The sequence below is a fragment of the Electrophorus electricus genome, chromosome 20 (genome assembly GCF_013358815.1).
Source record: "Electrophorus electricus isolate fEleEle1 chromosome 20, fEleEle1.pri, whole genome shotgun sequence".
Taxonomy (NCBI): domain Eukaryota; kingdom Metazoa; phylum Chordata; class Actinopteri; order Gymnotiformes; family Gymnotidae; genus Electrophorus; species Electrophorus electricus.
Genome location: NC_049554.1, coordinates 8,391,916 through 8,408,277, shown reverse-complemented (window position 1 = coordinate 8,408,277; position 16,362 = coordinate 8,391,916). Strand labels below are relative to the sequence as shown.

Below are 16,362 nucleotides of genomic sequence, written 5' to 3'. Positions count from 1 at the left end.
AAATCATATACTCTGGAAGCAAACCAGAAGTGTAAGTGTAATTAATGAAATTTAATCAAATGACATTCTTAACAGCATTCAACAGTGATACAAGTCCCATCTGAATGTGTCATGTCAGTCATTTTTACACAGTACAGGTTCTTGTGTCAGTAAAGATTCTGGCACCTTTTTCTTATTATAACATGCTCAGTAATATTAAGGTTATTTTATAACTGTTCAAATTACCATGTCAGTAAATATTCAAGTGAAAAAGGAGATTTCACAGCATTCATCAGTGATTCAAGTCCCATCTGAATGTGCCATGTCAGTCATTTTTACACAATGCATGTTCCTTTGTCAGTAAAGATTCTGGAACTTTTTTTCTCGTTATAAAATGCTCAGTAATAATAAGGTTATTTTATTTCTGTTCAATTTACCATGTCAGTAAATATTCCAGTGAAAAAGGAGGTTTCACATGGACGTGCTTGAGGAAGAACTGACTTGCATTATAAATACATAGATCAAAGCAAGCTGCTCACTCAAATCAATGAACTACTCCAAAAGTTCAATACAAAACATTAAAATACAGAGGACAGGCCAAAGGCTTTCTCAGAGGAGCAAAGATTTTATTAGCTTTAAGTAGTATAGGTAGTTTTTAGTATCTTGCCCTATTAACCAAAACCTAATTTTTGTGAAGTGGAAATACACAAAGTAGCCACTCCCGTCGCTGTAATTTATACCAAGATTTCTTATACCAATTCAATTGGTCATAAACATTAGAGTTCTGTGGTAAAATTACTTTATGCACATATGTTTGGAAAATGAATCCCATCTAAATAGCCCCTTTCTCAGAAATTAGTCTAAATGCTTTATGCAATATTGATGCAAAGCCATTCTAAAGACATCTTTATAATACCCAAACCATTTCAACTGGCTCCTCTCAATCTTGAGAAGCAGCGGCTCTACACCAAGGCCTTCCTGGATTGCTAGGCTCCACAACCTATCACGCAGTGAGAGTCCAGCAACCCTGTGAAAATCCTAATTGCTGCCACTTGTATTTGGAGTCTTATTATTCTTTCAGTCATGACCCATATCTCATGACCATAGGTGAGGATGGGTATGTAGATTCTCTGGAACACGGAGGCCTCCATCCTAGGGCAAAGTTCTTGCTTCACCACCACATACCAATTCAGAAACCACAACTCTGTCAAAATCCCAAGATACTTAAACTGCCCAACGAAGAGCAGGGTTGCTCATCTCTCCTGAAAGGAACATTCTTTTCCAGGAGTGTACCATGATCTTAGAGGTTCTTATTTTTGTTTGGAGGTTATGATTATCATCCCAGACACTTCATATTTGGCTGTGAAGTGCTGAGGTGCATTGGCAGCCATTAAATAAATAAGGTTTCCAATTCCAGTATAATCCCTGGGGATATGGTGCTGTTTCACAGTGCAAAAGAACATAACCAGTTCTTGGCACCAGTACTGAAAGATACTCTCTGTGAGTGGTAACCTGATTTTGCAAAAGGAGAGGGCTAAAGTATGATTTGAATCCCCAGTACTCATAGACATAGTACCAACAAATATGTAAATTGAAGAAACATTTATTTTTATTTCCTTCTGTTTGTATGAAGAACAGAAACATACTGGCTCATCACTGGGTATCAATATGGGTGGAATTATCTAAAGAGTGTAGATTTACAGTCCCAGTCAGTAGTTGCCTTAATAACAGCTTTCTTGTAAATTGAGTTCGATACTCACATTATTGGTGCTGACTGGAAATCATCCTGGCTCATCCGCTCTGACTGGCGCAACCGTAGGATCTCAGAGTAATTGAGGCTGCGCAGTTTGCTCTTTAGCTGCTCAAGAGATGAAGGTTTCATAGCTAGAGCTCTGGTGATCTGCTCCCGCACCACCTGCATGACCTGAACATAGATATGTAGTCTGCATTAGAGCACTCACATTGGCCCATCTACATGTATGCATGCACACATCCAGCGTCACCCAGCCACACTTAGCCACACATGTTTTTTGGTTAATATTAAGTTAACTTTGATACACTCATAAACTGAGTTACACTGTGTAGCCAACCATGCTCTTGCCGAACCCTCATCTCCTTTTGAAACTTCAGATGTGTTCTTTTAGCTGACTTTAGATAATGGTGTTCAAATGCAAAATTATTTGAATGACACTACACTGCCAAATATTTAATAAAAAGAAACAAACAAACCCAAACAAACTACAGTTTGAATTTGCTTCACATTTAGAAAAAGATGATTTTTAACATTTGTACTGTCAAATCCAGCTTAACTGGAATTTTAGTTTTGCGACACTCAAATTTTTAGGGAATATGTTTTGATTGACTGTTGCCTTATAGCTTTGTTAGAATTAGGCTTCTTAGAATCTTCCTTTATATAGTCTATAGCAACCAATAGCATCACTGTCAAGTGCCAGAATATCCAGAAGAGAATGGTAATAATAACGCCAAACTGATAAACATTTAGCTAGTTTTGGTGCCAACTACCTTGAAATCCACAATGAATTTTGATTACTGAAAAATTTACTTTGTACTGGTATCTGGTTGGTTAAGATGGTTCTTAAAACACCACTTTTTGACCACCCAGACGATATGTCTCTTAAGTCAGCCATTTACCAACCATACATGGTTTTTGTGTGATTCATTACCATATGTCAACATGCTAATGCTAACCACACTGGAGCTGCCTGAAATGTTTCAGGTTTTTTAGCTTAACCACATCAGCATCTGCTGATCTTGCTGACTCATTATGATGCATCAAACTCCCACTTCCCTCTTTCCTGGAACACACTGACCATCATTCATATTTTACTTCAGGGACACTGCCTTATTGCCCACCTTACAGTGTTAGTCCCTTTTGTTTCCTGGATGAAACTTCACTTTGGGTCCTCCTTTATCAACACCATAATCAAACACGTTTGATCTGAAAAAAGCTCAGCAGGAGCTACTGTTAACATTAGATTCTATTGAATATTATATTGAATTAAGTTCTGACATCTTCCTTCTAAATTAAAAGTAAAACTGTGCATCAAGGCACAATTAATTAAAGATGGTCTGTACTCACAGAACAGAGTTATATAACAACTGAAGTTTGAGAGAGAACCCATGCTTGAAATTCCTCCCTCTTAGATTACTCACTGCGACTGAATGTTTTAACACCCTACTCCTCTGTTTTCTCCATTACTTCTAGCCTCCACTTGAAGTTTCAGAAAATGGGGACTGGCCTTTGATGGCATAGAAGAAGTTCTGAACTTCACTTTCTGCATTTTTTTATTCACTTCATAAGCCATTATCAGTTAATTAAAGGTGTGGTCCAAATTTGCAAAGATCATGTTTTTATATTGTTACCAAATATTTTAGGCACATGGTTCTTTTCTTTTTTTTCCTTAATGCCTATTGTTTTTTTCCACATGCTTTTTGTGCCTATTTGTCAGCCAGTATCATTTTATTGTCAAAAGACACACACCCCAAAATACAAACACACACCTTGTTGAAGTCCTCTGTGGTAGCTCTCATTTCTTTCCAGGTCTTATTTAGTAATTGTATGCAAACACAAAAGAACTCTTCCCAGGCCCGGTCATGTGTAAAGAACATGGGATGGTAGTCGTTACAACCCTCATTTGCTGCAGAGATATAAAAGGTCTTAGTTCATATCAAGATTACCAAAGTGCAGTTGAAATAAATAGCATATGGGTGGCACTTACGAAGTTCTCCAACCTGTAGAATCTCACACAACATGCGGGTCAGCTCAATGGCACAGCGACCGAATGGACACTCATGTTTGTCTTCACGACTGCTGTTTTCCAGTACAATCTGGGAGAACACACATGTGCGCGCACACACACACACACACACACACACACACACACACACACACACACACACACACACACACACACACACACACACCAGTTAATTGAAATAGAGTTATGATTAGAAAAGTTTAAAACAATGCTAATTTGAAAGTGCTTTACATGCTCTCTACTTGTCTCAAACATAGGGTAGGAGAGACTAGCCTTGATTTCAGTTGATTGGCATAATGTAAATCCATTTGCAATTAAAAAAATGTTTCAGAAATGCTGTTTGATTACCTGTATTTTTGCATTATTTCCTATCAGTCTAACTGTCATGTTCTATGGAAATTGTCTTATACAACCCACAACACTGACTTCCATCATGTAAAGCAGAGTGAGGTGTTCATTTTTACAGCCAATTACTCTGCTAGTCAACATACATGTGAGATAACCTCCAAGGCGACATTAAAGCCATAATACATAATCAATACCTAATCTGTGGCTAATATTTTGAGCTGTTATGATCCAAGTGACCATTATGATCTTCTAATTCCTTTATCTTGGAAAGAGATAGCATTAGCTGATATATTTAGCTGTTACTTGATACAGTTAGTCATGTTATCCCCAACTGAGAGTACTTAATGTTTAAGGAGTAAGTGATTCCTGATATATTAGCGGATTATAAATTAAAATGTAGAAACATGAAAGATGAAATCAAATCAAATACATTTACATTTAAGGCATTTAATAGTAAGGCATTTAAATAGTAAGAAAATATTTATGAAATACACTAAAATAAAAGTTCCTTATTACATAATATGCTTACGCGGATGTAGGTGTCTTGGTGCAGTTTCGCCAGGTACAGCATGTTATCTAGAGCCAGCATTCCTGGAGGAGTCTGAGTGAAGTCGAGTGCAGGATTAACATGGTTCTGGAACAAAAAAAAACCAAAACAAAAAAACAGATAAATAAAAATTTCTAGGTCAGAAACCACAAAATATTTCTCTAGCACTAAACAAGAATGAGGTCCATCCTCATACAGTTAATGAATAGTGTGCAGGCTACAACAATAATACTGTCATGATTGGCCACCCTTCTGGCGTTCAAGTTTTCATGTTTTCCCTGTTGTGTCTGTTTTCCTTTACATCCTCGTTGTGATTCCATTCCGTAGTTTCATTTTCTTCGCCCCTGATGATTTGCACCTGTAGCTTGTTTAGTGTCCATTAGATCATGTATTTAAGCTGTGTTTTGTTTCCCCTGTTGCTAGTTATTTTGGTTTGTTTGGTTGTGTTTTGATTTAGTAAAGCTGTTGTTTGTCGTCTCTATCACTTACTGGTTAATTCCTGAATCCTATCTACTTCTGTGCAGCTGATGTTTTGCTAATCAGCCTTTGTCCTTTTGTATGATTCATGTTTTGGTTTGCTATAGTTCTATGCATCTGTTTTAACCTTCATATTAGCCTCCTGTTCATGTTAGCCTCCTTTTATAAAAAAAAAACAAACCTTGCACTTGCATCCAGCCTCTTGCACTTGTATGCTGGCTATTGCCTCATCCCTGCTAAACGTTAGAGAATAAATGAACAAAAGCAAGAATGCAGCAGGAGGGCCTCCACGAATTGCAACATGTTCTATCCTCATCAGTTCAGACTTCATTCGATGATACAGGGGACACTGGCTTAGTCCCAGGAGAGGAGTTGGATTATCCTAAAGCTCTTCTTTGGTTGTTCCTTCATTGATGGCATTGATGGCAACTAGTGAGTATGATGGGGAGGACAATTCAGTTGGGATACTTATTATGCAATGCAAAGGTACTGTTCATGCGAACATTTCTCAGGGGAAAAGCACCACAGTGGGTTGACCTAATTCTCAAATTCAAGAACTCAGGAGGCAACAACTGTGGACGGCTTCTTCCAGCTGCTATTAACATGATTTTCTTGGGTATCATAGCAACAACCTCCAAGCTTCCCCATGCTCGGGAATGCTCAGGCCGCCTCCGGCGCACTTAGAGAGGCTCAGGCCATGGCTGCAGCAGCACAGGATCTACCATCAGCGGTAGCTATGCCTCGTGACCTGCAGCTGACCAACACAATGCCTCCTGACGCACTGTTTGCAGCAGATGCACTCTAGGATCAATCGTCTGCATCATCTGCTCCCCCAGATCTGGTGTCTGCAGCAGCCATGTCTATGGACCAGCCTGCCCTTCAGAACCCATGCCAGTCCCTGTCTCTGGTGTGGAGGATACCGCCTAGCCAGTTCTTGTTACTGGTGTGAAGGACGCCACAGCCTCTTCCTGTTACCGGTGTGGAAGACTCCATGCTGCCACTTCCTGTTCCCAGCATGGAAGACACCACCCAGCCTGCTCATGTTTCTGTTCCCGGTGTAGGAGACACCAAACAGCCTCTTCCCAGTGTGATGGAAGCCACTCTGCCTATTGCTGTTCCTGTTTCCTGTACCAGGTCTCTTCCTGTAACTGCAGACCCGCCATAGCCATGCCTCCGGATTTCCTGGACCCGTTGCTGGCCACAGCCACAACTCTGGACCTCCCAGAACTGCCATCGCTGGCCGCAGATGCACCTCTGGATCTCCTGGACATGCCGCAGACCACAGCTGCGTCTCTGGACCAGCCAAATCTTCCACTGATTGCTGCCACACCCCAGGAACCGCCGTCTGCAGCGGTCGTTTATCCAGATCCCCTAACAGTAGCTGCTGCACTGTCAGACACTTGATCCCGACTTGGAGACCACCGCCCAGACTGTCCCCACACCTCACCCCAGGCCTGTCCTCCTGTCTACTCATTTTGTCCACTCCACAAGGTTTATCTTCTGATGCTGCTCACACTCCAGTGCCAGTTCCTTACCTTGCCCCATGTTCAACTCCTTCTTTCCTCAGGTTCAGTTCCTGTGTCTCCTCCCACAGTTACCCAGGTTTCTGGTTCATGTACTGCACCTGGATCTGTTTCTGTGGTTGCCCCAGTACCTTGTTCATGCTCAGCTCCCTTGTCTACTTCTAAGTGTTTAGTGCTCTCTGTATTTGTTCCTGTAACCGCTCCTGGCTCTGTGCCTGCTTGTGTCATTCAGGTTTCTGTGTCCAGATCAGCTTCCTCAATGTCCTCTGGTTCTGTTTCATGTCACACCTCATCATCCCTGGCTCTTTTTGGTCCTGTCTCTGCTTCATTTGTTGCTCCTGGTCCTGCTCCATTTCCTGCTCTCTCTTGCCTGAACTTCTGCCTCTGTTCCTATCCTAGTTTACTGTTTTCCTTTTGTTTTTTAAATTCTGCTTTTCTGGAGTTTTGCACATTGGAGGGGGGGCTCTGTCAGGATTGTCCCGTCCGTCGTATCACAGGTCCCATGCTGGCGCCTCTTTATCACTTGTTTCAGTTTCCAGCTATCTTTTGGGTTTTCTGTTTTCTTCCTAGTTACATTGTCCAGCTGCAGTTGGCATTGGTTTAGTATTTCTCTGCCCCCTATTTAGTTAAACGCTCCATTTTAAAGGTCTCACCTATTGCTGGTAGTGTGCTTGTGTTTCAGTTCCTGTGTCCTGCTCCTCACCTTGCCCTGGTACCAGCTTTGCCTGTCATCTAGTGACCTGCTTCTGCTTCTATTGCCCCTGTACATCACCTGCCCTGACTCCAAGTCTTGTGCCTGAGTGTGCCCTGTCTCTTGTGTCTTTTTCTGTCTAGCCTGTTTCTGTTCCTGGTTCTTGTTCTGTTACATCTGCTCCTGTTCCCCTGGTTTCTGTTTCTGTTCCATTGTCTGCTCCTGCTGAGTCTCTGGTTTCTGTGTCTCCGGTCTCTTCTGCTCCAGTGCCTGCTCCTTGTCGTGCCCCATGTTTGGCTCCAATTTCTGGCCTGTCTGTTCCTGTGTCTCGTCTGGGTCCTGTCCCTTCTCCGCGTCTTGCCCATTCTGTTTTTGTCGGTGTCTTCCCTTACCTTTGTGTTCTCATGCCTCATCAGCTGTTCAATACAAGAGAAAAACCTATCAACCTGCATCTTCTGCTACTGTAGCCTGGGCTCCTGGTGTGCATCTTGATTTATTGCAGCAATACACTTCTAAGGGAATTTTCCAGTAATTTCTAGATGATGATAGAGTACTCTCTGCAGCCATACAAACACATATACAGAGAAGAGACTGCACCAAAGCAAGATGTTTTCATGTTTCCCTGAAGACTTATTATTACCTTAGCCTAGTAATTTACTGTGGCCTTCCAAAGGCCTCAAGACCAAGAGATCTCTGGAAAACTGACAGGCTACAGAGGCATTCCTTTTCTCCAACTGCCATGTCAGGGGATAGTTTTGAAGCTTCATGAGTGACCCTGATGAAGAGTGATGCACTGAAGGGGTGAATTATTAAGACAGGGTCTTCAAGGTCAAGCCTCTTCTGGAACAGATCCTGACAGCATGTAAGTTAGACCACTACCCACATCAGAACCTGGCAGTGGACAAATGCATGGTAGCTTCCAAAAGTCACACTGGCATAAACAATACATGAAAGGTAAGCCCAAAAATTGGGCTACAAGTTGTTTGTTCTTAATTATTAACAAAATTTACTTCAGCATTTATCAGGGGAAAGGGCAGTACCATTCATGTCTCAGTTATGATGCTGTGATGGACCTGCTACGTGTGCCTCCCTTGGGTACTTGTTACCATATTTTACACAAGTGTTACATTGTTCCAGGACCAGCACATGAAGAGATCAGGAGTGTTGGGACAGTAAGGAAGAATTGTGCTGGCCACCCACAGACAAAGATGAATATCCTGCCCAACAAAGCAGCAAGACATCAAGTACTGTTCACTGCTCTAGGGTGGTAGCAATTTGCTCAACCATCCAAAAAAGTCTAGATGTCTGGTGAGACAGTTCAGCATCATGTCAAAAACTAAAATGGTTCAGGTGCCACAAACCAGTGCAGGTATAACAGGTACACAGGTAAGACTGACCTCTCAGCTGTGCTGATTAAGTACTACAGTGTCACAGAAATGCATGAAAATGAGGCAGGAAGCTGTTTCTGCACTTCATAATATTGCAGTATTAACAGCTACATACTGTATATAGAGAACTGCAAGAAAGGAAAAAAATGCTTCAGGCAAAAATTCTGGGGATTGGTGTGCCATCAATGTTGCAGACTGGGGGAAGCAGGAGGATGCTACTTGGCTGGCAGAGAACCCAAAACAAACAGAGGAGTCACCAGTGACGAGTGCAGAAGCATGGGCAGAGACATGGTATTGACTAGCAATCACAGACACACCTGCTGTGGAACCCAGATTGAAAGCAACCGAGGAAAGAAAACTGCACTGTGGTTAATGAAGAAGAGGAGGATGAAAACATATGTGTATATGTTCAGGTCATGCAAAGTTCCTGTCTATCAGTTCCTGATGTGATTTGCTTCAGTGTGTGGCATCATAAAAAATTGTAAATAGCTATTTTCAAACGTTTTTGTAAATAGTTTTGATTCCTAAAATCCAACTGCATTTCCCTGTCACAGGAGGTGGAAATGGTACATCACATCCTTTCAAGTGAACAACATGGTAATACATCTTTGTAATTTAGTGGCTAATAGGACCTGGGTGAACATTTTAACTAGAACCGTCTTTAGCTAATAGTGTCTTCACTGTAATGTTACAATTATTATGTAACTGGACACAATTTTCTAAATGTAGACAGTAAAGTTGCCAGGTTGAGACACTGGACAATGATCTCATGATCTGTTTTGTAAGATATAAAAAAATTTATCATGAGACTCCTACAGCTAAATTAAAATTTTATTTGAAAACATTGGAATTAGCTTTACAGATAGGCAAAAAACTATAATGTGGTAATTACAAATACTCTTTTAATTAATTTGTAATTAATTTATCTATTACAAATAATAGTTCTAGTGAATTAATGTAATGATGTGGTTATAAAAGTTGTATACTCCTGGATGAGGACTGAAATTACATTATGAAGGATGTCAGACCTCCAGATGCAAGGCTAGAAACCCCGTCATAAGGGCTGGAATTTGAAATAAAATTTAAAAGACCATTAGAGGGTCATGAGGGCACTCACAATGAAGCCTAGCATCTTGTAGTCCTTTGTATACATGGCCTTTCTCTTTTCTGTGCCAATAGGATCATTCTCCCCATCAAAGGCAATCCTGCGAAGCTCAAAGACGATGTCTCTCTGTGACTATCCAAGGGTTAGAAGGATGATGTCATTTACTTAATAGAAAGTAACATTGGATATTACTCATTAGTGCATTTTACAGTCTAGTCAATTAAAAATTAAGTGATGCCTACTACTACTACCAATATAATAATGATGCATAAGTTCCTAATAATAATAATAATAATAATAATAATAATAATAATAATAATAATAATAATATATAAGGTTAAACCACCTTTTTGCAAGTCAGTTGCAAATTATTAGCTTTAAAACAATTCTGAAAAATCAGAACTATTACTTGATCAGTGGGATCCATTTTAGTCATCATGCGCTCTTCTAAGAGGTTGAAGGTTAAAACTTGCAGCACATATAGCTGGTGTGCCATTTCAGCTTTGATTGGTCGATTGCCACGAATTACATGCTGTAAAAAGAGCATCAAAAAATTATCATTTTCTTAATTTTTTATTTGAAATCACCTTACTCACATTTAGGGCTTATTTCATCAGATGACTGACAGCATTTTTCAAGACTTGTCAAATAATTCTGTTGAGTACTTACTGTAAACATGCTTAGACAGATTAAGCATTTTGAAATGTTTTAACCATAATCTTTTAATAGTGCTCTGGCATATACAGTTTTTTAAATAGATGTAAATGTAAAACAGAAAAAACGTCTACTAAGAGCTACTATACATAAACATCTATGACACTTGCATTGAGGATGATGGATCGAAGATGTTTCTGTGCCAGTGTGGTGGCCATTTCCTGAAAAACACAGACACATACACAATTTTTAAAAAGTGCAATAGTTAGTTGTGCTTTACTGATACACACTGTGTCATCTATCATCATCTATCACAATGTCATCTATCATGACATTGCTTAAGTAGTACTTTAGGAGCTGAAATTTGATTGCTGTTGACATGCCTTTAAGAGAGGGTCCTGATTAGGCAGAATTGAAGGCTTGCTTACTCCCATACACTGAGAACTGGCTCTGCATCTTTATACTATGCTGTCAAGTGAAGCAAAACACTCAGTAAAATACATTAACTGCTAAACTCTGTAATGCAGACACCAAAGAGGTTGATATAAGAGGAATCCTTCCAAACTTGGCTTATGAACAGCACAGATAAAATTAGAACCTCAGACGCAGGATGCTTCTCTTAAACTTGTGACTATAGAATATTATACAGATTATTTATATGTGTGCTACAGATGGAGTCAGTCGAAATGTGCATGTGAAAGCATGTTAATTTGCACTGATCCATTTGACTGCATTATAGTAAACTGGGAAATGAATATCACTAAATGACATTTGTGTGTCGTACCATCAGTAGTATTGCCAAATGTGATAAAAACACAACATAAAATGGGAAATATTCTTACATTTATAAAAAGGTTTTGTTTTTTTTTTCATTTTTCTTTAAACTATGTTAACCATACATACGAACTCTCTGTAATTTGGTCCCAAATACAAATACAAAACCGTATCAAACAAAGTAACCAACAAACTAACTAACCACATTTGCTCAAAACTGATACTATAAATTGTACAGATATTGACCAACAATTCAAGTGTTATACAAAACATTACAAAACAGTTTAGCTGACCCCCCCCCAAAAAAAGCAGCTTTGTATGGACATGCAAAATCACCATATAATCCATTCATTGCAGCCATGGACACATTGTATTGATTACACATGGTGGATTTGTGAACGTCCTCAATGTAAATCAGTTTACACTCCAATGTAACAAATTAGAAGGTCTGTATTTACAAAGCAAGGCACATTCTGTAAGAAGACCTGACATTCAAATTTACTTCCAAATGTTCTCATAAATGCCTACAATTTCTTACATTTAATATCTTAGTGTAATACCTTAGATTAAAAAACAATAAACTTTTGTTCTACTTGTCTGTAATTCTAATATTTTAAGAGTTTTTAAAATGGAAGTTTAAAATGGAATGAGGTAATGAGTCCTGTTGATGTGCTGAATACTCACAGTAAGGCACTGGTCCAGTGGGTTAGTATGCTCCTCCTATTGGGTGTAGAGTTTTGAAGGAGGGTGGGGAGGTGAGGTGTGGTGTAGGTGGAACAGTGATAGTGACAGAAAATGCACTCGCTTACATATAAGCAATGGGATACAAAAGCACATACCATAAAACAAAACATGTCATGAGAGAAAAAGCACACAGTAAGAGCTAGAAGAATACAGGCAAAGTAGAGCTAGAAGGATACAGGCAGAGTATCTTGCAGTTATCATGCCAAATGACAGCCTAGCTTAAAGCTGTTTGTCTTAGAAAAGCAGAGGACAAATACAGCCAATCACAGTACAGCACTCAAGACGAGAAATCCGGTTGAATATTGCTAAGATTCAAATGATAGCCTAGTTATAGATGTCCACTATTTTTAATTAAAGGTTGTGAATATTGAGGTATGCTTATAATTACTCTCAGGAGAACAAAGATTATGGCATGATTTTAAGAAAAACCATATTAATTAAATGTTTGCTGAGGTTAAGCCTAGAGCGAATACCACAATTGGGCCTGGTCATTAAGAAATAAATGAAAGTGCAACTTAACAGTGTACTATGCAGAAATTCAATGGACAGAGTACAACAGAGCATAAAAAAAAAAGAAAACGCAAAACAAATTATAACATCAAATGTAACATTGAAAAATGAAAAACAAAAACATTGTTGGTTTTGTTAATGTGGATTTTAAAAAAAAGCTTACTTTTGTTTTTCTTGATCTAATCTTCAAATTAAATAATAAAAGTACCAAAATGTTTTATTATCCAAATTTTCTTGTCACATCAATACAACCTTGTGAACACTGGCTGATTTACATATAGTCAAAATGTTTTCTCTTAGGGAATCAGACACGCTTTTACAAAAATACACAGAACTGCTGATATCTTGTTTGTTGGCCATTTGTATTTTTCAATGATAGGCCATTTTCTAAAATTGGAATGTTGGTTCAGAATATTTTGTAAAGATGGTTAAGACCACCACTCATCTAGCTAGAATAAAGATTATAGATCAGTGAAGACAGTATGTTATAGAACCCAGTATGTGGACTACATTAGAATCGTAACATTAAGTAAATTCTAATAACATTTTGTATCTGCATGATTACTCCTACAAATATTTGCCACAACAGTACCTATGTGATATTTGACATCACCTATGTCCTTATGTCTCAGTTCTGGCTTCAGGAAGGGTTTCTGCCAGGAGAGTCAGAAAACTTTATAAGCTCCAACATTACTGACTGAATTCTGGTATCTAAGCAGCGAACACAGGTAGACTAACTAGTTCACTTGTACATTATAGCATTGTATGTATAGCCCCAAACTTAGCCCCATGGCATGCTCAGAACATCCAGTGTCCTCAGGGCCAACTGAAGATGGCAATCACCTTCCACTCCGTTCTCTGTTTGAATGGGCGCTATTTAACCTACAATAATTTAGATGTTAAGGTTTCCTGTTTCTCTTTTAAATGGTTTAGCTAAGATACCTGTTAACAATTTTACCAGGTTTAATTCCAACAAGCCTATTATTCTAACTTATTTTCAAAGGCATAACATTATATGTAATCATCATATACAAAGCCACTAGAAAGTCTGTGAAGCCTTTAGACTTTTCTGTATTTATGTCTAAATGTAACCTGAAATGTGATCAAATCTTCATCCAAGTCATAAAACTAGATAAAGAGAGCCCAGGCAAATAAAACAGAAAACAAAATGCTTTTTCACTTATTTCACTTAAAAGGGAATGCAGTGTTTGGTGTTCACCAAACCTGAAATTTCTCATTAACACTGAAAAGTTCTATATTGCCCATCTTTCCACAGAATATTTCTTCCCAAGGGCTCATCCTCACATGATCCTGAACAAGCATAAGAAGGGCAGCAGTGGGTTTTTTTTTTTTTTTTTTTTTGAAAGTAGTGGCTTTCTCTTTGCCATGTATGTTCCTGTTTTGTGTTTGCCCTATGGTCGTGTCACGCCCCAGCCAATACCAGCCAAGATGGACATACGCACCCTCGAATCACCATAAATCACCATCCTCAGCCACTCCTCTGCTCTGAATCTCACTTATTTTGTTTATCCCCACTCGTGTCTTGCTCCTGTATCAAAATGTCTGAGGTAGACATTATCCAATGTGACAGACATGATGAAAACAATACTTTGATAATGAAGGCCCAGGTTTATGTTCTTGAAAAAATGGAGGGCCTGTTAAATGCACACCTGATTCCGATCCCATTAGTTGAAACACCTGATTTACTTATTCCAGAACTACATCTTCTGCTGCCCTCAGCACTTGTAACAGTTGAAGCTGGATGCATGTGCAAGGTTTACAGATATGACTGTGTGTTTTGTGTGGTAGACATATGTCTTTTGTAATAGTGTGTATAAGCAACTGTGTGGTGTGAGCTACTGTAACCAAGACCAAATCCAAATTGTATGTAAATCCTGATTCTGATTTTAATTGCCGCTTTAAATGAACTTATGGGTAAGAGATTCTTAGAGGTTCACATACTTCTTCCAATTAAATTAAATGTTGAATAATTTTGCTCAACAAAAATACATTTTAAAAAGGTTATAGTTTTATAGTTAAATGTATGCAGAAATGCATAGTATTCTAAAGGGTTCAAAAATTTTCTTATGGCACTTTGTCCAGCCTAATGTAATATAAAAATGTATATAATCTCCCGAGTAGCACAATAGTAAATTGTTTTCTCTATCTACAACCATCTGTGGCCAGGAAAGGAAAATTGCTGCTGCTCTTTGGGTGGGAGGGATGCCATTACGCTGTCCATTGTTACAATGAAATGTAAAGATTAACACAGCCACTAAAATAACTGGCACAAAAGGATCAATTGTCATCACCCATTGCTCCTCATGCTACTGTGAGAGTTGTTTACTGTAGTACTTACAAGAGATGTAATAAGCTTCATATCAGAGAAACCAAGATTTGTTGATCAGTTTGTTGAACACATTCGGACCATCAGAATTAAGGATATGTTGTTTCCAGTGGCAAGGCATTTTAATACTAAAGGATATTGCATTAATGACATATCTTTTTATATTGCCTTTCTGTAACAGTTGTTGCTATGGCAGCAATGAGATTAGGAAGCTCAAAGAAAAAGAACTGATCCTACACTCTTGAAACGTCCTGTTTCTCTGGAAACCTTGCATACTTCACTACAATTTTGAACATATATATATATATATATATATATATATATATATATATATATATATATATATATATACACACACACACACACACACACAGACAAACTCTTCTACTCTGATTTTGTAGTGCATAATACACATTCACAGGACTTACATTTTAATTTCATTCTTCCATTTTAATTAATCAAAACCAAATGCTGACCTGTTTGTTCCATTAAGAAATAGAACACTATTTCCCATTTTAGAGCAGTGTCAGCTGAATTTACAAACACACTGATATTGTGCTTCACTGTGATTGTCTTTGCTTATATGACCATGTGTGCAATCAATAGAACTGCCAACATGCACATGGTTTCCAGTTGAAGTGGTAAGAAGTTTAATATGGATTAAATTAAATACTTACCACTAGTTAAATTTTTGACTGCTCATTGTTCGATTTTATGACTAGTGAAACAATATACCAAAGCTATTGCTTTTTTAGATTCACATTAAAAGAACAAAAATTGTTCCATTAATGTTTCAATATTTTTTTAAATGAAAATCATCAAAACATACTCAGACCTAAAATAAATGCCAAAGTATGAAGATACAGTAGTGTTGAAATGTTAGTCTCTTTTACAATTAAATAATTAAACGTAGAAAATGTATCAGTGTGCTCCAGACCCTTCTTGTTTGTCTAATCAGCAAATCTCTTTGTATTTGCCCTTGGTTTTGGCTACAATTAGCCCTTAATCTCTGATTATTAAGGTTAATTTAAACTGTGAGTCTGTGATACTATAAATCACAAAGCTTATTCACATAGATTTTTTTGCACTGTGAGACTGTAATATTTATAAAGCTTATTCACTTATTCAAATGTACTCAAATGCCTGCTGTATGTATCACTATTTACTCAACTATATGTGCCATAACATATCAAAATAAAATAACTAAGCAAATATGAAAGTTTGGTATCCGGAGACTGCCCTTGGTTACATGTCAATAATGCAAAAATACAAAAAATATATATATATACTGATCAAATGTACTAGTTACTGTGCTGTACCCCTCACCAAAAATAACTTGTTGATGCTGCAGCCTAAATTATTTCCTCATAACACATTTACATTTATAAGGAAGCTGTCTTTTGGTTTGTTGTTTTTTTTGTAGCCTATTATTAATACCCACTTACAAAGACACTATTCTTAGGACACTGAACATGTATTTAAAGTTTTGTAGATAA

At 38.2% G+C, this 16,362-nt stretch overlaps 1 protein-coding gene across 8 annotated transcripts in view; it reads right to left on the bottom strand.

Annotated features, from left to right (window-relative positions):
• The window catches only part of elmo2 (engulfment and cell motility 2), a 59,698-nt gene that overhangs the window by 10,719 nt on the left and 32,617 nt on the right, over positions 1–16,362 (bottom strand). For 5 of the 8 annotated variants that reach the window (XM_027002006.2, XM_027002010.2, XM_027002008.2 and 2 more), the window contains 8 exons: positions 11,950–11,985; positions 10,662–10,712; positions 10,247–10,369; positions 9,850–9,969; positions 4,636–4,740; positions 3,720–3,828; positions 3,502–3,638; positions 1,740–1,903 (listed from right to left, as the gene is read on the bottom strand). In XM_027002006.2, the coding sequence (XP_026857807.1) occupies positions 1,740–1,903; positions 3,502–3,638; positions 3,720–3,828; positions 4,636–4,740; positions 9,850–9,969; positions 10,247–10,369; positions 10,662–10,712; positions 11,950–11,985 (845 nt within the window). Of the gene's footprint in view, positions 1–1,739; positions 1,904–3,501; positions 3,639–3,719; positions 3,829–4,635; positions 4,741–9,849; positions 9,970–10,246; positions 10,370–10,661; positions 10,713–10,874; positions 11,387–11,949; positions 11,986–16,362 lie in introns of those variants that run through there. The other 3 variants (XM_027002011.2, XM_027002012.2, XM_027002014.2) reach the window with 2 other exon arrangements.